Source organism: Mustela nigripes, chromosome 5 (assembly GCF_022355385.1).
Source record: "Mustela nigripes isolate SB6536 chromosome 5, MUSNIG.SB6536, whole genome shotgun sequence".
Classification (NCBI taxonomy): domain Eukaryota; kingdom Metazoa; phylum Chordata; class Mammalia; order Carnivora; family Mustelidae; genus Mustela; species Mustela nigripes.
The window spans coordinates 100,215,483-100,237,897 of NC_081561.1; the positions used below are offsets into that span (position 1 = coordinate 100,215,483).

Consider the following 22,415-nt stretch of genomic DNA (forward strand, 5'->3'; position numbering starts at 1 on the left):
TTCCCCCACCCATAGAATTCTGCTTCAAGTCTTTAAGCCACATTTACAATGTAATTGCACCTTACATTCCATTTTATCTGTATTTAATCAAGCCCTTTCAGCAAAGGCTGACAATGTGTCATAACTGCAGCGATTTTTTTTGTTGTTTGTTTGTTTTGTTAACTCTTGGAAGTAGTAGCCAGAGATTATTGCTCACAAGACACTAAATCTTTTTCTTTTTGGTAATAAATTCCCTTGATGGTCTGACTCCTCTTTTAAATGGTGAATTTCAAAGGTTAAAGAAAAGGTTTTTTTTACCTGATAATTGTTTTCTGTTTTCCAGTTCCATTAATCCAGAACGAATGGGTTTCTCCCTGCAACCTGTCAATCAAACAGAGGTGGCCAATCACCACTCTGAATTTTTTTTGCTCTCAGTGCTTCTTCAGACTATGTTCCAGTTGAAACTTCTTTAGCAGTGTTCTGAAAGAGGTAAAAGTTCTAACCTATCTAAAGCACATCTAGGGACTGAATTTCAGAAAACAATTAAAATAGGGAGTTGACCTCCCTAACAAATAACAACTAAGGATGATTTTCAACAAATGCGATTGGATTTCTGGATTAGCAGAATCGGAACGCACATACATTATCAGGTAAGAAATACCTCCTCTCTGTTCCGGTATCCACTGATCTAGAACAACTGAATTTTACTAGCAATATCCCAATATTTCAGGAAATGCTTAGAAAAGAGAGAAGTGGTAATTTTCTTTCTTTCGTGTTAAAAATATAGCGTAGGAATGGATGTGCAGTTCACCATATATGGAAGTGAAATTAAAATTTAGAAGAATAGTTGATTTCTCAAAGAAAGTTTGCATTTTGGTCAAAAGAGAAACTATCACTCTAAAAGAAAGGGTTCTGCCCAAGAAGTTAATATAGTACCACAAACTGACTCAAAAAGAAAACTAGTTTCTCTTTAGAGCTTGCTGAAAAGAAGGAAAGAGTGCACTGGTGTTTATTAATGTATTTTGTATAGTGATAATAATGGAAAAGAAATAACTCTCCTTAAAATTAATCATATGAAAGAAAATCAATAAACTTATCTAATGACTAATATACCTAAAGATTAACCATACAGCAAGAAAATGAATAGTAAGTGAAACAGGATTATTTTTTGGTTGTGAAGAAAGTTGGAGGAAAAGACAGCAGACAAAGGGAACGGATTCCTTGAGTCTATGTTAAAACTATTCAAAAAATGAGAAAGAATAGAACTACTTCTCCAAATTAGCATATGAGCATTAGTAAACACATATATCTTAGTATTTGCAAAAAATGAGATACTACAAATGCAGAAATGTCAGGATTCAGGTCTCTTTTTGAATGTTTTCTAGGCAAAATAAAAAATTACAATAACTGTTATAAATAAGTAACCACTTGAAAAAATTCGATCTTTAGATAGAATTTAACATAAAAAATTCAAGACTTAAGAATTCAAACTTCCTTGGTTATGTGCTGTTTTTATTTATTTCAGTTCAAAATTTCACAAAAGATGAAAAACAAAAAGCAACAACTGTAAAACTACTCTAATATAATAAAAGCTTCCAGAAATGTAATACTATTGTTATAAGCCTATGTTTACAATTCTAAGTACACAACAGAACAAAGGAAGAGATCTAGAAGAAGTCTATGGGGCACCTGAGTGGATCAGTGGGTTAAGCCTCTGCCTTCAGCTCAGGTCATAATCCCAGGTTCCTGGGATCGAGCCCCACATCCGGCTCTCTGATCAGCAGAAAGCCTGCTTCCCATTCCCCCCTGAACCCCCCCCTCGCCTCTCTGCCTACTTGTGATCTCTCTGTCAAATAAATAAATAAATAAATAAATAAATCTTTAAAAAAAGAAGTCTGACACAGCAACGGCAAAGGATATTTGATATACGTTCACAAGCATGGTATCCTTCACATGATGTTTAGGCAACCTTGCTCTGTATGTTTTCCTTTTTTAAATTTTTTTTTGGTGAGGTGGGCTGTATAAGGATCAATCAATCCTATTTCTATGCTACCTACCAACGTTGCCAAGTTTACAGTTAGAAGATCTGTAAAAGAATACTTTGGAGATGTGGAACTTACAAAACTCTAAAAAGGCAAAGAAAAAATATCAATCTTATTGAAGATCATGGGATTTCCTATATAATACATGACATGAATATGGCTGGGCAGTATCAACTTTCTTGGTATAAGGCATCTGTATAACTTCAAAGGGACTTTTATGTAAACAAATAAAAGTTTATTTCCACAACATCAGAAAAAAGTAAAAGCACACTATTTGGCTTAACCATTATTCATTAAGGAGGCATTAAAAGAGTCTACTTATGAATCAATCAGAAAAGCTGTCCATAATCTAATTAATTAAAATGTCAAATTTATCTTTAGTAATGGTTCCTCCAATAATAAGCACATAACCATAAAATGTAGACTAGGCTTTCCAGGTAATACAAAGGAGGAAAATATTTTATTTTCCCTATATAACTAAATATACTGTAACCATTTTTATAATTATGCTGCGATTAAGATAAGCCAAACAAAAAAAGTTAAGTACTTCTCTCTGAAAATGATTTCATTTTCTTAAATCAGGCTTAAAGTATATAGAATTCCCAAAGAAAAAAAATTTAATCATGAAGGCACTATTATTCATGTATAACTAAAAAACAATGCAGCTTATATTAAAAAACCCGAAGGATTAAGGGGGGCCTGGGTGGTTTGGTCAGTTAAGTGTCTGACTCTTGGTTTCAGCTCAGGTCATGATCTCAGGGTCCTGAGATCAAGCCATGTGTCTGGGTCAGCCCTCAGCATGAAGTCTGCTTGTCCCTCTCTCTCTAGATCTCTCCCCCTGGCTCCTTTGGCTCTCTCTCTCTCATTCTCCCAAATAAATAAATGAAATGGAAAAAAAACAAACAAAACCAAAAGGGTGAAATATCTTCTCTATCCATACTGGAATTATATGGGCCTATGATAAAATTTAATGTACTGCTTAACCCAAGAATAAGTCAACATAAAATTTAATATTGTATACAACTGATGCCAGTATTTAATGTATGCTGTAGAAAATTAAACAGAAAGAAAGGAATAATAATGACTAATTGTCCAAGTGAATTTTAGATGAATTACCTCTCATAAAATCAAGCATACTTAAACATTTGGGAATATGTAAATACAGACCACACAATAAAATGCATACACATTAAATCACAATAAGGAAAGCTGAGAAAATCCAGGCTGTGGTATTTACCAATAAATGCAAAAATTTCAAAGAGAATAGAGGTTAAGATAAAAAATTTATTCAGCAATAATGACATAAAGTTATTTTGTTTTTAAAGCAAGAGATGAAAGGATTAGACAAGTTAAAATAATAATTACTCTGTAGGAAAGTCTCATACTGACTAAAGAATTCTAGAAATATTTCCAAGAAATGAGTAGTACAATCTTATTAATTTAGAGATTTATAATGAATTTGAAAAAATACAAAAAAAAGCTTTGAAGATGTCCTATTTAATGAAGTATGCTAGCACCTTTTTCAAGGCTGAATACTATCCACAACTGCTAATGTAATTTTTGAGAAGCAGAAAGATGAATACTTAAAGATGAATAATTAAATGAGGCTTTTGATCCAAGAGACTTCTCTGGTAATGGGCAAATCACCTAATCTCTCTGTGAAATGACAAAGATAATTTAAACAATCACGAGAGTCGTACCTAGTCCTAAAATTCTAACATTTGACACTCAAAGCAAGACTTTTTGGAAGAATTAGACAAATCTGGAAATGAGACATGCTAGAAGTACTAGAATACAGACTAAAATGACAGGTTCTAAATTATATCAATCATGAGGATCATACATACAGGTGAATATGAGAAGTATGTTGTCCTAGAGAGACTCAACACAAATCAGGAAGATGGACTATCTTAACCAGAATCATCCTATTAAGGAATTATTCCATGTCTATAACCAAGGTCAATTTTTTGGTCTCATTTTTCTTTTTCTTTTTAAAGATTTTATTTATTTGAGGGAGAGCGAGCACAACCCAGGGAGGAGGGTGGAGGGGGAAAGGGAGAAGCAGACTCCCCGCTGAGCAGGGAGCCCAATGCAGGGCCTGATCCCAGAACCCTGGCACCATGACCTGAGTTGAAGGCAGTGGTATATTTTTAAAAATGAATGAGACTGGTGCGCCTGGGTGGTTGGTTAACAATTGGTTAGGCATCCAACTCTTGATTTTGGCTCAGGTCCTGGTCTCAGGGTTGTGATACTGAGCCCCACCTACAGCTCTGTACTCAGGAGGGAGTCTGTCTGAGATTCTCCCTCTCTCTCTGCCCCTCTCCTGGCTAGCAAACACACATGAACTCTCTCTACATAAATAAAAATCTTAAAACAAACAAACAAAAAACCAAAACCCACTATTTAGAAGGGAGCGTCTTACCTAGAAATTGAAAATTATGAATATATTTTTTAAAGATTTTATTTTTTTGAGTGAGCGCAAAGAGGGAGAGGGAGCTCAGCTCTGCTGAGCAGAGAGCTGGGTAAGGAACTCCATATCCCAGGAACCTGAGATCATGACCTAAGGTGAAGGTAGATACTTAATCGACTAAGCCACCCAAGTGCCCAAAATTATTAATCTTTTAAGTACCCTAACAATTCTGTGATATAGACTCATATCCCAAGAATAAAATAGCTGGGAAATGGAATTTATGCTAAGAAATACCCTTATAAAATCCTTATGTATAAAGAACTTTTTAAAGTTTATCTACCTGGGGAGAAATAAACTTAAGAAAGTATACTAGATGTACTGGGTGGCTCAGTGGGTTAAAGCCTCTGCCTTCGGCTCAGGTCATGATCCCAGGGTCCTGGGATCAAGCCCTACATCGGGCTCTCTGTGAAGCAGTGAGCCAGCTTCCCTTCCTCTCTCTCTGTCTGCCTCTCTGCCTACTTGTGATCTCTGTCTGTCAAGTAAATAAATAAAATCTTTAGATAACTGAAGACAGACACTGTCACACATATGATTAAAATAAGTTTTTGCTACTTTCTAATCATTTTGATAGTTACACTGAAATAAAAAATATATCTTATGGGAAGTTATCCACACTCTAATAGTCTGGGTGTCATCAAATTACTTTAAAAGGCCATTAGTAAATGAATGTTTCCTTTAATACTGAAGATGCTTTAATTTATAATTAACATTATTACATATGAATTAAAGACAGCTATTTAAGTAGTGCCAAGATAAGTAAATTTGTGTAAAAAAGGAAACTGCTGGCTTGATAGAACCAACAGATACATAAAAGTGGTTCTGAAGAATCAACTCTAATTTTCATCAAAAGAACATTTTATTATCAAAATAAGTAACTCATCTTCGAATTTAACCACATTCTGTTTAACTGTATTTTAATTTCACTGAGGGCTGCAACATTACTAATCAATCCTCTTTGTAATCTATTCTCATTCTTTGTCCCCTGACATGGTACTAGCATGTACCTTTCTAATATATTCTCTAGAGATTTTCTTCTTGTCTCCATTTGCTAAATATGACTACTTCTAAAAGTTTAGTTTTAAGCCCTCCACACTGCTCTTTCTCCATGAGGTAAACAGCATTCTACCTGGAAGACTTCAACATCTCCCTTCATTCCTAGCTCCTCTAAGTATTCTGTCTCCAAGTGTTGCTTGGCCATTTCCATACAGGTCGTCCAACACTACATCACAATAAACACATAAAGACAAACTAAAAAAAATCAGTTTTCCTCTGTATCATTCATATTTCCATCAATATTTTTTAATACAACACTCTCCACACATTAATTTAATCAGTTTAATTTCAATTATTAAATCTTCGGTCATAATCCAGCCCTAATCCTTCTATCAGTCACAAAATACCAAGTCAAACACACGTATTTTCTTTCACAAATCTCCTACCACCCTAGGTAGGATTGTGATTTCACTGATAAAAGTAGTTATTCCCCAACTTACTCAACTTTGTACCTGAAATACTACTGCTGGCAATTAAACTTACTCCCTTGTTTCTAAAATATAATTTACCAAAAATCCCACTATGTTAACTATTCTTTACACTAACAAGATAACATAAGGCCATTAACAATCCTCCTCAACTTATGCTTTTCATCTAATTACCCACTTTTCAAAAACTATTCCAAACATTCTAAGTTACTCTATGCACGTCTTAACATTTCTTACTTCCTTATTTATAATATTCCTCATACTTATAAAATTAAGTATCTTTCTTACTAACTCAATTTTTTATTTTTCAAGACACAATTTTAGTTCTTCCTCCTCAACAAAACTTATTCTGACCATCTACCCTGAAGGGATCCCTCTATCTTCAGATACAGCAATTAGCCTTTCTCATATGCCATGCTATCATTGGTGGCTAACAACAAGGACCACTTGTCTTTCTTGTGGTCCCCACGTTTGTCCTTATGCACAAAACAGTCAAATATTTGTAACTGAACTGTCTTTCACCTGTATGTTCACATTCTGCATAATTGTACAAACTTCCCTATTTAACTATCAAATCTCAAACACCCTTGTAACTCACAGACCATGTCGAAGAACTACATAAAGTAATTCACTAAATATAATACAGGATTAAAAGATACAGAGACAAACTCACATTCATGGCAGGAAATTTTAAGATATGTTTTTGATATCGAAGAAAAGAAAGACAGAATCTAAAGAACCCCAGAAACCTGAAAGAAAGTCATAGTAACTAGAGTTCATACTCAGAAGACTGAAAGTAATTCCTTACCAAGAGAGGCTGAAACGAGGATGGGAAGCATCAAAAAAATCCTTTTAACATAGAGAGCAGATATATAGCATCTTGTTAGATGATGAGATATAGGGAATGAAAGAGATGGAAGGATGAAAGCAAAACAAGGAAGGAGAGAGAGAGGAAGAGAAAGAGAGAAAGATTTATCTTGAAATCTGGATTCACAAGAGAACACGATATGAGATTACTTATTTTGAGCTTCTCTTTCTGCCTTTCCTAGATATACGCAGCTACAATTGCCTAAAACTAAATTAGAGGTCACACTGAGAACATATTGTCAGAAGTATGCATGTGCAAAAATTCTGAGTGGTGGATTGGCAGCCTCTGCTTGTTTGGAACGTTGCAAGGAGAAATATATTGTTCTGGATTAGTGGACACTGGAACATTTTTAATAAATCTCAAGTGAAAGAAAGGTTAATTATAAAAATAAGGACAATTTTAATAAATGAAAATTGTTATTTGGAATTTACTCATGAAACAACAAAAGTAAAGCAAAACTCAAATTCTGTAAAATTTCTTTCTAGAAGGAGACATTGTACTCTTCAATTAAAATCAAAACCAGACAAGAGGCAACAAACTACAGCTTTGAGTAACATGACAGAAACAGAAAGATATGGAAAGAGAGGGAATCATAAACACAGCTAGAATAATAGATACACAGAAAAAAAAGGGAACAGGAAAGATAAACCAAAAGCAAAAGCACCAGACACATGAGGAAAGCAAATAATGTGGGGTCTATAAATCCTATTCCAAACATTCCTTACTTACTATCTAATAATCAAATGGCCTAGTAACTAAGAAATTTGTAAGTTTCTTTTCAAATTATTATTCATTTAAACCTATAGTTAAAACTTAGCCATCCCATGCTTTAAGGGAAAATGGGCTATAAAACAACTTTGTATTTAAAAACATTTACATTTATATTTAAACTCCCAAACTTGCCTACCTCTTTCAGGGAACTGGAATATTACAAAATCCTTCAAATTCAGTTCAGAGAGTTTGCATACATTTTCAAGTTATTTCTGGGAATAACTTATCTGCCTTTTAACATTTAACTGAAGTTTCAGAGCCTTTAAACTAGAGTTTAGAACAACTCTCAAAGCTGTACTAGGCTTGCTAAACTGTATCTGGATACTTTGGAATATACTTAATATATACTATCTACCTTCAACAAAATACCTAAATATACTTTTATTTTGAATATTTAAGTTATATAAAGACTGTTCAGCTATAACATGAATAACTGACATCATTTTTAGAGGAATGTTGATAAGTAAAGCTTAAGGGCTGGAATTTATATGTGTTTTAAAAAATAATAGAACTGTCTTACCATTATCTTCTCTACAATATTCTCTTTAGTTTCATTCTCTGGTTTATCAAAAGAAGAAGAAGAAGAAGAAGAAGAAGAAGAAGAAGAAAGGCTCAAGGTTTTACCTTATATACATTTCCAGCAAATGCTATTAAAAGTTTATTTTCAGATTATTTTATTTTTAAAGATGAAACAATGGTGAGGAGTGTGCAAGGAACATATATTGTCTATTCCACTTTATACTGTGTTATATCATCTTCCTTGTCAAATACTTCTTGTATGTAACAAAAGCAAACCCAACACCTACCCCCCCAACTGCTTTTATCATTCAGATCCTCTATTAAGAGGAAATCTAGCAGTAAAGATAAGCAAAATAACTCCATAACTTTCTCTAGACAAAATTACTAGCAAGGTGAGAATCTATTTAGATTTTGAAGTGATATAAATTAGGGGGTTATTATAAGCAAACAAGGAATTAAATATCACAAATCTTAATCGCAAACCTTGTTTACAAATTTAGGTGGTCCTAAAATAAAGTGTCATATTTTTTAAAGTATAAGTCAAGATCTGATACAGGAAAAAAAGAATTTGAATATTTACCAGAGTGATGAATATCAGTGCAATATTAATATATAAATGTATCATGTTTTAAATGATATATATTTAATAAATATATCAATAGTTTATTAAAATTCATTTTAAAATTACTGTATATCAAACAAGGGCACTTACAAAATTTAACTTTTCACCACCTGTGAAAGGCTTTTCGATGATACAGAATTCTTGACAATTTCTAAAATTTCATTTAATTTTTGTAAATGGTAAGAAAAGAACAGTAATATGCTGAGTAACAAAATAATTATTTGTTACAGGATTTTCTTACTTCTTGCAAAGGTATTACGAATTTCGAGTGGGAAATCTAATTATTATAAAAAGAAAAACTGATAGTAAAGCAATATTCTCAAAATATACTTGATAACCTGTATTTCAGAGGACTTATATATCAAATTTTGTTAAAAGCCTTACTTTCTGGCTGATTAATGGGGAATTCATTTATTCATGTTATAAGCTTTGATTTTAAAACTCATGAAATATTATTACTTAGTCTTAACAATACTTCATCTAAACTTTTACCATTTCTAGTCTAAACAGGGAGTATTCCACTAGAGTTATTTATCCTTAAATCTTCCAACAAACTATAACTAGTCCCTCTACAGAGCATTCAAAAAATATTTACTAAGTTGAAGTTATGATTACTAGTACAATTTAACATCAGGGTTTGAATTTGTACTTCTTCAACTTTTATGGTATTTTAGTAACTCAAAAAATTACTTGTTTGCTACACAGAGCCAAAGAGTTTTAACTACTATAACCAAAATTCAACATTCACTAGAGTGGACAGTGAACTTAAGCTTCTACTACCCCCTCCAACTGTTTTTATTTTCTTAACAGCAGTGCTGGATGCTTTATCTTCCATCTGTCCATAGATAAAACAAACAACAAAATGAACAAAAAAAGCAAAGAGCAAAAAGTAGGGCACTTAGATAACTTATAAATTAGAGACAGAAAAAAAATCATCAAGCTAAATTTAAGATCTCAAAAGATCTACTCAGAATTAATACCATTATGAAGACATTTTCTCCTGGTAACATATCACTAATTAGGTAGATCTGAAGTTAGCTATACAATGGCCAACCATTAACTAGAGTTAGCATTAAGAACTCAGTAACAACAGACAAAACAATATGGGTTTTAAATCCCAAGTCCCCTGTAACAGCTGTGTGACCTAGGTAAACCTGGGCAAAGCAATTCATCTCTGTACAGTTTCTCCATTCATAAAACCAGTAATAATAATATCTGCCCTGATTATATTACAAAGTTTTCATGAGACCCAAATGAGGTAATACATAGAAATATTTTGGAAGTCATTAAAAATCTTACAAAAAATTAAAAGGAGATCCTTACTTTAATTAGATAAAGTATAGTTCATTTTCTTGTTTTTTTAAATGCAGGATATATTTTTAGTCCTTTTTAGTCTGTGTTTTGTCTTTCTCAGTCTGAATATTCTATGGATACCATCCAGTTCCACTTACTACATAAAGTTGTTTCTTCTGCCCTTTAGAGCTTTTCTATCTCTTGTTCTTGGAACAACAACAAAAAAATATCTTTATCTAAAACTCTTATTAAAACAACTTTTAAGGCAGTAATGTAACTAATCCCTTAGCTAATTTCAAAGAACACGTAATATGGCTGACTTCTATTCCTGGCTATATCACAAATTTGTGATGATCTAAAAGCAAATCAGTTCAATCTCAATGTATTCCAACTTCTATAATATAAGGTAGAATATTAGTGTGATCAACTTACCTGATAAGGAAAAATTCACCTTTGTAGCTTAAAGGTGAAAGCAGTATTCAAGTATGAGAGAAAATTTTACCTCCACTCTACTAACATACCAATGCCTTTTAAAAATATGAAATTACTTTTAAAAAAAGTCACTAATATATGTATAGGCCACAACATGTTTTCTTTTGAAGTTATAAAGACAAACTAATAATTTTTTTAAACAGAGATGTCCTAAGGAGCAAACCAGAAACACAGGGATAGAAAAAGAAAGAATTCTTTACCAGCATATTTAAGTATTTGCTTTTAAAAAAATCTTCCCTTATACATATATCACTAAGGAAATCCATCTGTCACTAAAAATTGTGCTCCAAATAATTAAATCTTTTTTAAAAAATAAGAGTTTGACAAATTTTTTTTTACCTTATATACACTAAGGATATCCATAGAGACAGCTAACTTAATTCCCTCACTAATGAAAATTCTTCTTACTCCTCCCTCTAACTGATCTTAGTAATTACTTCTTACTACATAGAAGTAACTTTATTACGATTATCACCAAATATAGTATCACTTTCATGAAATTTTTTCACAAACCACTGTATTTCACAAATGACACTCTAAAATTTTTCTTTTGCAAAATAACTGACTATACACATACTTAATTGTCATGCTTCATAATTCATTAGTAGTGTTTTCTGTAGTGGATTTTTAAGAAAAACTAAAGATGCTGAAATAGAAATACAAGTTTTTCTTCTTTTATTTTGTTGAAAGGTATCCCTAATATATAGGAAATAGATTAAAAAATAGGTGACTGAATAAACAGCAGTATTTGAGGAAAACGTTATACTTCATACAGTAGTTACAGAAACATGGTAACACTGCACAGTAAACTGTATGTGATATTAAACCAGTACAATTCCATATTTAACAAAATATACTAAATATCTGCATAAGAAGCAAAATGTAGAGGGGAAAAGACTTACACACTATAAATATCTAACATACTATAATTTGAAAAAGGACAAGAATGCCTTTAATTTTAAAATGGCATGAAGATGGGGGCAACTAGCTGGCTCAGCTGGAAGGAGACTCTTGATCTCAGGGTCCTAAGTTTGAGACCCACATGGGTGCAGAGATTACTTAAATAAATAAAACTTTAAAAAACAAAACGGGTGTACTGGAATCAAATTGTTATACAAGAGGACTTCTGAAGTATAATAATGCAATATAATATCTAGGATTTCTTTAACATGGTTTTCCAAAATTATTTTTATCTATGTTGTATCTTCATACTTGTGAGTTTCTCAAGTACCACTGTTAAAACTATTTTAAAAACCAAATTAGTTATCACCAGTATAATTGAATTGTAGTATGCAATTGTCTTTTAATTTTAATATCTAAATTAAGTGTATAATACAGAACTCTTTTTGAAACTTAAAGGCAAAATAGTGTCTAAACAAACTCTTAAATGGATTTCCTTTGTGATATGCAGAGTACCTGCAAGTGGTCCCCAAATCTTTAACAGCTATAAAATGAAGAGGCTGATAATTACCATATTGAAATAAGATCGAATTTTGACACCTCTTGCCAGATCCCACACTATCACGTTTCCATCATGACCAGCAGAAAAGAGAACTCTCGGATCGAATGGGTGTGGCTCAAGGACAAATACCTCATCTTCATGACCCTGAAATATTTTTAAAGTGGCACAGAATTACAAATTCAAAAAATGGAAATTCAATCAAAAATCAGTATGGGACTATTTCTAGAATTTGAACTCTAAGAATTATTAAAGTGGCAAAAATTTTCAAATTTATCAACATATAATGAAGCTGAGCTAATACCACCAACCAAGGCTTCACTATCATTTGGTGAAACCTAAGAATATACTGATACAGCCCTACATACTAAGTAATAGCAAGGATCTAGATTTCCAAGCCAAACCAGTTTAACTACATTTTAAAATTATTTCTAATCTCCCACAAAGACCTATTATCCCTCTAGCAAGATTTCTTAGCTAACTTTTTATAAAAGATTTTATTTCTCAATGAAAACAGTCCATCCTATAATTAGTTTCATTTTATCAAATAAAATTGAATCTTTTTTTCTCACCATCAGGACATGAATTAGTTGACCGGTGTAAGAGTTCCAAACTTTCAAAGTCATGTTATTAACTGCAGTTATAACTGTATTGTCATGTCGATCCCAAGCTACCATAGTTACTTTCATTTTTGTGATTTTATCTTCTATTCCTTGAAGGTTTTGGCTGAAAAGTGATGGAGGCAGGATTTGTTTACACTATTATTATTTACTAAAATCCTAGTATGGCAAAAACCTAAATGTGTTTTCTTATAATTCACATTTATATTAATTACATGGATAACTATCACTTAACAGGAATTAAGAATAGACTGAATCAACAATGAATGAGGGCAAAAATCACTTCACTGAGTCAGCAAATCCAGGATTTCAGCACTCCTAAGCCCTTAGTAATAGATGATCTTGTGCATGTTATCAATTAACTCCATCTGGATCCAAGAGTTCTGTGCCATGCTCCTCACTCTCTATCTTTTATTGTGGCTGTCATGCCCTGCTAACTGCTTTGTTCTCCCACCCATGTGAGACTACTACACAAGAATATAAATAGAGTTAACTTATTAAATACTAAAACCAAAGTAACAGTTATAAGGTGAAATATAATTTCTCATGGCTAGAGAAAACCATTAGATACACCGTAACATCCCTATGTGACATACTATATCATTGCTCTTTTGACAGATGAACAATATCGTATGTCCCACTTTCTGAAGTTTTATAGCAAACTTTTAAGTATCCTTAGAGTACTATCATCTCCTTAAGAAACTCAACTGAAAAAAGTCATTAATGCAGATCTCATATTTTTGGTAAAAAATAATCTCGTAAATATCCTCATCTCCAACAGCACTAATTATTATAGAAAAGTAATTTTAACATGGATTATGACATACAACTTATAGGCTGAGAGTCACATATAGCATACTTTAAATGCTCTACCTGTATCATTGTAATATTTCAAATTTGATCTCTTACCCTGCTGGACGAGTAGCCATATCCAACAAAATGCTCTTCCATTCTCTTCGTTTAAATTGCCAAATACGTGCTGTCCCATCACGACTCCCACTTACAAACCTGTATTAAAGGAAGCCCAACCCCCCAAAAAACCACATGTACTTAAGCAAAATGTGTTTTCCCAGAGATGTTTTTCAAAATACTAAGAGAGAATTCATCTTTACTTAACACAGCATTCTAATACAATAGAGATTATTCTGTCAGATAGTCTCTGTAAAACTAAGAACTTCTGCAACTTTATAGGCTTTTAAAATTTTATACACATACATTCTAAGTTGTTTGTCTAGGTGGCTAGGTCTCAAAATAACAATCGACAGTGATTGAAGGCCACTATTTACTACATTACGAATAGAATTTCCAAAGGAGAAATATTTTCTTTTCAATATTTAAGAACTTAACTTCCTTTACTCAAGGTACTTATAGCTTTCTTTCCTTTTAAAATAAGAACCTGGGAAAATTTATACAACATCATTTAAGCTTATCACCAATAAATAGTTCTGCTTCAAATATTACATTTTGATATACTTCAAAACTCTACTAAAAGTTTCCCTACACTTTGACATGTACAGAAAATATAAAGGGTGGATAAAAGTCCCTATTTTTAAAAGTGGCCAAATAAACTAACATTAATACAAACAAAAACGTTCTCAGGCTATAGTCCCTTTTTTAGTATAACTGGTCAAGACCTTTATTTTAGGTACCTAGTTTACATATAATTCTAATTAAAACCGGACTACTACAAGAAATGTCTTTATTTGAAAATTTTAAATTGGAATTACATTTACAAACAAAAATATTTATTTTACCTGTTGCTAGTGTTGGAAAACTGGATACTGTCAACTTTGTCCTACATATAAGCAGATAAAAAGAGAACCCTGAATATAAACTATTAGACTCATTTAAAATTTTCCAATTTCATTCTTTTCACCCATACTTACAGTATGGAACTCCAATTCTGATATTTTCTCTGGCTGACCTGATCCAAAAAAATAAACCCGGATAATATGATCTGTGCTTCCTGTGGCCAGAAACATTCCACCTGAGGAGTAATAGCAAACATTTATGAGTAAAACATAATTTCAAAATCTGAAAATTAAATAAAATGCAAGCATTATTACTGTGATTATACACTGATTATTAACATCTTATTCTAATACTATTCATATTTATCTAAGTATATAACTAAAACTGAATTTAATGAGTTATAAGTTTACAAACACAGCTTTAACTGGAATGAATTTTTCAATGGATTTTAGTAGATTTTCGATAGATTTCTTACAGAAATCTTATAGAAGATTTCTACTACAAATGACTTTACTAAGTGATTACATGATTTTATGTAAAAATCAGCAGTCACCGTCCCTAGAAAACATGTCTTTTAACTCTGCTTAAGTCCCTCTCTTGCCACATTTCCTACCCGTTAAAATCCTATCAAACTTTTAGGGCCCTATTTCTCCAGTAGGCTGTCTTTGCAACTCTGCCATTGAATGAGCCTGCTATCCTCTGAACTCGTATTATGATTTCGTCTTGTAGCATATAGATTTTACTTTGTATTAGAGTTACTTATATATGCAATTTACCCTCTCTCCTTGGAATCAATACTCTCCCACAGTGTTGAAAACAGTGCTGTTTATATCTGGTTACAGAGTACTCTGAAATCATGGATAGTGCCTGTAATTGTGTTATGACTAAAAGGAAAACTGTCTTCATGGCAGTAGCAGTGCCAATCTAGAGGTTAGAAATTAAACATGTTTGGATATTAATATGGCAAAAACAGATTTATGTCATTAGTTTGTAATCACCTGTTCACATACTACTACTATCCACAACTATGAATTGAAAAGGTAAGTAAAACTGGAGGTATATGTAGAAGGAACTGGTACTAGAAACACTAGGTATTAAATCTATTTATGTTTCATTACATCTTCTCTTCATTTCAAATATTCAAATTATAATTTGTTTAAGAAGACATCCATTTAAAAGACTACTGCATGAACTCAAAACATAATTGGGGGCATCAGCATTGCTATATAGTTGTATTTTAAAAAGCAAAAAAGAATTTACAGCAAAATAATAAAGATTTACAAATAGCAATCAAATTTCACTTGGCTACAGGATACTTCAAAACTCCATGAAAATATAAAACATATCTAAAATACCTTCCTTTCAGTGAGATAACTTTTTTCTATTCTTTAACAGAGTCAATTCTGAAATTCTTCTTCTCTCCTACCAGAGTATTACAGTCTCAAAGAAAATTCTTAGTCATGTGAATACAAAAAATAACTCTAGCCAAGTTCAAATATTTCTAAATTAATTTATGACCATTCCCTGGCATATGTATTGAATATGATTTATATTACAACAGCAAATATTTTTCCAAAACTTTATGTGTTCCCCCTAAAAGTTTTCTAATGTAACTCAAAGTGGAAGATTAGGGAGAGAAAAGCTTACCAGCACTAAAAGAAGAACAGATCATTTGAACTCCAGGCCGAGGGCGCTCTGTAAATTTAGCAGGTCTCGGACTAAAAACAAAAAATAAACAATTAACAATATCCCCAAAGGGATCAGCAAGACCAAAAATGAGCTGTTTCAAAAAATAATTACAGAAAGACAGAATTAAATAAAAAGCAACAGATGTCTCCCTTCCTAAAACAAGTTGGAAATCATTATGTGTCATAATCAGACGATTTTATGGCAACTCTATAGATTTTGTAGGAGCTCCTGATTACACAATGATCCACACATGAAACACTCTCAAAACCACTGTCACACCAGACACGTCACACTTACTTCTAGTCAAATTTAACAGGTTCTCAGTTTCTCATACAGTACAACAGTAATGCACAAATACATTAGAAAGTAAGTCATTTATAAACACGAACACACTAGCAAAATAGATGCTGCATCTTGTAGCAAATGTATACCATCAGGTTGAGGTAATAAAAAATTTTTCAATATTAGTCACTGTTAATTAAACATTTCCCTCTGTTTATCATCTGATGTGATGAAATACGTCTTTTAAGACTCCAGAAAGAATCTTACATTCATCTTAGTGAAAATCTGAAGACTATTTCAATCTTATGTCAACTGTAATGCTCATTTAAAATAGTCATCTAAAGAAAATAGTTATTTACACTCAAATATATTTACAATAATTGTATAAGAGTGTTAACAGATGTCTTATATTTACACTAGTGATATTAAATGTTTGTTACAATCAATGATACTAAAGAAAAATTATAGATTTTACAACACCATACCAGCTCCAATAAATATACAATATATCTGTAATGTTTCAATACAGTGGTTTTATTTAAAGTCCTACTTAACATATATTTTGACTTAGTTTCTCTCAGGTTATCTGGGGAGAAAATTCAAAAAATAATTACAGCCTCAACCAAAGTGCACTGCGTAACTTCTACAAACCATAACAACTGAAAAGAGAGTGGTTTCAGTTCTGTGATCATACAAGGAAAAAAAACTACAAAATATTTATGATCTATCAGTTATATATTTGGAGCAAGAACAATCTTTCTTACTGATACAGAACACAACAGAAGTATTTGTTAAAAATTCTTAATTACTTTATAAATAGATTTTTTAAAAAGATTTATTTATTTGAGAGAGAGAAAGAGAGAGAGAGAGTCCCAGCTATGGAGACCAATGCGGAACTGGATCTCAGGACCCCAAGATCATGACCTTAGCTGAAAGCAAGAGCTGGTCACTTAACTAAGCCACCCATGTGCCCCATACATAAAATTTTTAACATGAAATAACAACTTTTCTTAGTCATAGGATCTGACATAAATGAGCATGAATAGACAGTTTGGAAAAAGAGAAAGTTATTAAAACATTCTCACAACCTAAACAATTATTCACAGTAAGATTAAAGTAACTCTAATTTCAGTAAATTAATCTGAAATTATAAAGGCAACTAAATGTACTACTTTAATATCTTATGGATTCTATTTCTAAATTTTTACTAGTTTCTGGCACAACCATTCATCTAAGTGTTAAGCAACCATTTTGTTGAAACTCAGAATATTCAAATAATCATAGAGACTGTCATTTTAAATGGACTTTAATATTTTTAAAGGGACAGGTACAAATAATTTATTTTTTAAAATCACATTTGAGGAAATATTTTAAGATGAGGCCTTGGATTCAGACTCTCTGAAATGAATGGAGTTCAATTTCCAGCTGTGTCACTTACCAGGTGTATGACCTCAGGCAAGTTAACATTTCGGTACCTCAGTCAGTAAAATGGGAGTAAAAACAAAACAAAATCTTAAGAGTTACTGAGATAACTAAATGAATTTAATCCACACAGAGTGCTTAGTACTGTGCCCAGCACACTCAGTAAGTATTAGTATGATTAGTTATGATTAGTATTTAATTTACTTCAACCTGTCCTAGACAATCCAATGTTTAATTTGGAACAGCATTGAGAGGGGGTTCCAACAGTGTACTTTCAGTATCCACCTCAGTTTTCTCTCCCATCTGTCCCGAAGACAGTATTTATATACCTTCTTCATATGGTTGTCATAAAGAGTAACGAGATGACAAATGTAAAGTGCTTAGGACAAGCGTGGCAGACTAGGTGCTTAATAAAATCTTGTAATTATTATTATCATCTGTGTATTTTAGGATTCCCATTCTCCCCCATATCTAATCTAAATATGCCTGTACAGCTTTCTCCAATCAGAGATCTCTTCAGACAGCTTCCGAGTCACCCAGCCCCTCCTATTTCTCATCTACAAAGCGGCATCTTTATTAGTGGGAGTTATTACCATATACATAAACACTACATAAAAGCAAATTTATCAAGAGATTTGGGTTTCCAAAATAGGTTTCATTTACTAACAGAACTGATTTTCTCAATTAATGCAGACTGGGTTGCTGAAGGCACCTCCCCATCAAATTACATAGAAGCATTACAGCTGAATACAATTTCTGCCTTTGGTGAGTAATTAAAACCCATATGACAGTCATAATCTACTCCGGCCAAAATTTTTGGCAGCTATCACCCATGAGTAAAAATGGAAAAGAAAATAGGTGTCCCACAGCCTATAAGTAGGAAAAAATTACTCCTTTGTGGGTAACTTTAGATTAAAAGCTTTTAAGGACAATTTTAACAACAAATAGAAAGAATACTACCTCTAAATAACCAGAAAAAAACTGGTATGTCCAAACATAGGAGGATCATGAAGCAAAGTATGGAATAACAAGTCAGTGGAACATAATGCAGCCATTAAAATTATTATAAATAACTATGATAAACTGTTAAGGAAAAAACTAGCAGAAAATTATATATACTTCTCTACTTACTTTTACATTAAAAAACATATTTATGTTAAAAATATGGTTAGGGTAGTTGGTTAATGGGTGAATCTACGTAAAGGTTCTGAAAAAAAATCATTTATATGGAATAATTCACTTCTCAAGAATCCAGATAAATATTATTATACTTAGCAATGTAATGCTCAAGAAGCACAAAGTCAGAGTTTAATTCTGTAAAAACATATTTGTTCCTATACTAATTTGAAGACTGTTAGTCACGTTTTTCTTCTCTACAAAAACAAAACACGAAAAGACAATGGTATCCCAATCTGGTCCATTAGGAGGCAAAGAATACTCCAAGGAAAACAACAATTAACTGTTGCTATTATCCATACACATCAGTAAAATACTTAAACTTTTATCTAAATGTCTAGAGAAAATCTTTAATATTTTAAATATTAAGAATGCAACTAAAATGAAATCAACCTGCTTTCTCCAAGGAACCGCATCTTTGATCAGAATCCTTTTTGCAAATGAAGTAGTTTTGTTACTCTAGCTGCCAAGGCCTCCTAATGCCCTGCCGTAAGAGGCACTCTCCAGAAATGTTAATATTCACAAAGCTTAAATAAATGCTACTGTTTTGAAGTAATAAAGACTTTCACAAATTACTCGACTTGGGTTGATAATTTATACACAGAAGTCAGATAGAATTACTAAGATATACCTTCTAATCTGAATTATATTCTACCATGAGAACACAGAGATGAACATTCTGACACTGCACAACCGGATGTACCACTTCTCCATTCACTGACTGTCTCTGAGGCAAAGCATAGCATTTCATCTCCCTACTACACCCACTTGGGAGGTGGCATGGCATAGACAGCATGGGACCAACAGGCAGGGAAGTATTGTTCTAATGCTAGCCTTGCCAATTTTTTAAAACTGTTTTAACTATGGGAAAGTCTTTTAACCTTTCTTGTCTCATTGTCCTTAATCAAAAAATAATAATGTTTAGCCAACCTGTTCTAATAAATCGAGATTACTAAAACAAGAGAAAGCACAAATGCAAGATGTTATTGTGGGATTGGGGGAAAGACACATCTAACTATCTTGATGTAATTTAGTGAAAATGTAATCAATTGGTTTTCCTAAGTTTCCTGAGATCTATAATAAAATCTAAAATTTACAGAAGTAATGACAGAAATAATTGCAATTCTTCTAAAGAACAGCCTTTGCCACTCTTAAGATTATGTTCTCAGTACCAGAAACAGCTATTGAGATGAAACTATGCCACATACAGAAAGGAGTGGTAATAAAACAAGTATGTTCTGAGGGAAACAGTTAAGGCTAGCAAAAAGAAGGCCCCCCTCAAAAAGAAAAAACAACAGCAAACAAACATGTTATATGTTAACATAAGAAACTTTCTTTGAAGCATGAAAAAAAGCAGGCATGGGGGGGACGGGACATGAAAATCAAACAGGTCAGTGAATGCATTTTTGTTACTTACTCGAGGAGAATAAATAAATTTTCTATTACTGACTACTTTATACTACTGGAATTTTAACCATTAAATTAAACAATTTATTCTATGAAATAAAAGAGCAACTGACTTTATTTTAAGGGTTCCAGCATCCCACAGCCAAAAACAAATAGTGCCATCTGCCCCAGTAGAAGACAGATATCTCTTTGAGCCACTGCACAATGGAGAGAACTGAAAAACAAATGAAGAAAAAAAAATCTTTGTAAGAGTGACATAATCCAAAAAATAAACCCACTTTTTACCAAATAAATAGCAACTATAAAAAACAGAGTTAGAAAACATCCAGAATTGATGAAGGTATTAACTACGATGTTTTTTGAAGTCCATGTATTTAAAAAGCAAGAAAAAAATATTTCTTTCTTCATTTTACTTGGCTTTATTACAAGGGATTACAAAAGTTACTTAAAATATAAATTATAATCAAAAGGAATTTACAGGGATTAAAACAATTACCTGCAGTGACGTTATAGATGCACTGTGGCCCTGAAGAACAGCCAACGGTGCACACGTTCGAAGACACCAGACTCGGATCATTTTATCACAACTTCCAGCTGCTATCATGGTATTCTCATAGTTTACAGCCATGTCTGATATTTCAGCTGCATGTCCTCTTAAAGTAGCTAATAATCTCCCATCATCTGTTGCCCAGATTTTCACAAGACAGTCATCAGAACCCTTAAAATAAAAATGTGTATTAATGGAATTAACTCTATAAATTTTTATTCAAATTCTGAACAGGCATAAGAAACTGTATCTGCAGTGTCCACTTCCCAACAATTACATTTTTAAATACTAAAATGTGAAATACTTGTTTCAGGAATTTTGCTCTATACAAGGCTATTAAATTATTCACATAAAAAAATGCATGTGTGTCCACCAATCTAACAGGAGAAGTAGGATGTTAATAATGTTTACCTATGACTCCCTATCCAGCAGCCATGGTGACCTCTTATCCCGGATCTTGTGAAAGAACTTGAACTTCTGAAGTAATAGACCAAAATTATAATAGAACAAAAGTAGTATACAATAGTGACTAATCCTATGTTACTGTTATACAGAAATGAAAGTAAGCTAATTTGGGGCTTTTTCTCTTAGGAAGCTAAAAACAATATATATATGAATTTTCCATCAGTGATCTTCAGCTAAATATATTACATATAAAATCACTAAAGCCAGTTTTCAAAAAAAAAAAAATATGTATGAAGTCAATAAAAATACCTAAATTATACATTTACACTGCTATAGTAGCATAAGCTCAGAAAGAAATTGTAAAAGATAAAATGGTTTTCTATGAATACCTATATTTACAAATAAACATTTCAATTTCACATAATCAAAAAGAGATCAGAACTTCTAGGCTCTATTATTTTTTCCTTTTCTAATTTTCCATATTCATTTTGTAGCTCTAAATTAATACTCTTTTACCAAACTCTCAATATTTTCTCCTATTGTTCATTATTTGAAAGGTTTTAAATACATAAAGAAGTAGGGAACAGTGTCACTAGCCTCATACATCCATTTCCCAAATTCAAACTTATCAACAGGCTTCAAGGGTGGCATGTTACAACCTTCCAATCTAAATCTTAAAAACTTAACAAAAATTCATAAACCTGACATTAGAAAGAAGATTCACAAAAACATGATACAGATATGTTACTGCCTTCATACTAATGATACAACATATAAATAATCACACCATATTAACAGAACATGTGTATCCTAAATCAGATTCTGCCAGCACCACCTAGAAGACTTTCAATTAACTCATGTGCCTCTAACTAAGGTTTGAAGCAAATGAAGTGGATTATCAACCACTAAAGACTAGTGATAAAACTTTGGTAAATTATCTACATTAAAATATGGTATTCTTACCACATTTATGTAATCTCAGGCTTTTTATCCATAGAACAAAGTTGTTAAATTGGATGATCCCTAAGGTTCCTTCTATCTTTAAAATTCAGTTACCCATGTACTCATTTATTCATCTGCTTTGAGATTAAATATGTGCTGAACACTAGAGATACAAAG

At 32.3% G+C, this 22,415-nt stretch overlaps 1 protein-coding gene across 3 annotated transcripts in view; it reads right to left on the reverse strand.

The window, feature by feature from the left end:
* The window catches only part of PHIP (pleckstrin homology domain interacting protein), a 124,677-nt gene that overhangs the window by 56,940 nt on the left and 45,322 nt on the right, over positions 1 to 22,415 (reverse strand). For all 3 annotated transcript variants that reach the window (XM_059400966.1, XM_059400967.1, XM_059400964.1), the window contains exons 8-15: positions 20,841 to 21,062; positions 20,458 to 20,558; positions 16,016 to 16,086; positions 14,503 to 14,603; positions 14,371 to 14,411; positions 13,526 to 13,624; positions 12,569 to 12,722; positions 12,009 to 12,143 (exon numbers count right to left, since the gene is read on the reverse strand). In XM_059400966.1, coding sequence (XP_059256949.1) covers positions 12,009 to 12,143; positions 12,569 to 12,722; positions 13,526 to 13,624; positions 14,371 to 14,411; positions 14,503 to 14,603; positions 16,016 to 16,086; positions 20,458 to 20,558; positions 20,841 to 21,062 — 924 coding nt within the window. The remainder of the gene's footprint in view (positions 1 to 12,008; positions 12,144 to 12,568; positions 12,723 to 13,525; positions 13,625 to 14,370; positions 14,412 to 14,502; positions 14,604 to 16,015; positions 16,087 to 20,457; positions 20,559 to 20,840; positions 21,063 to 22,415) is intronic.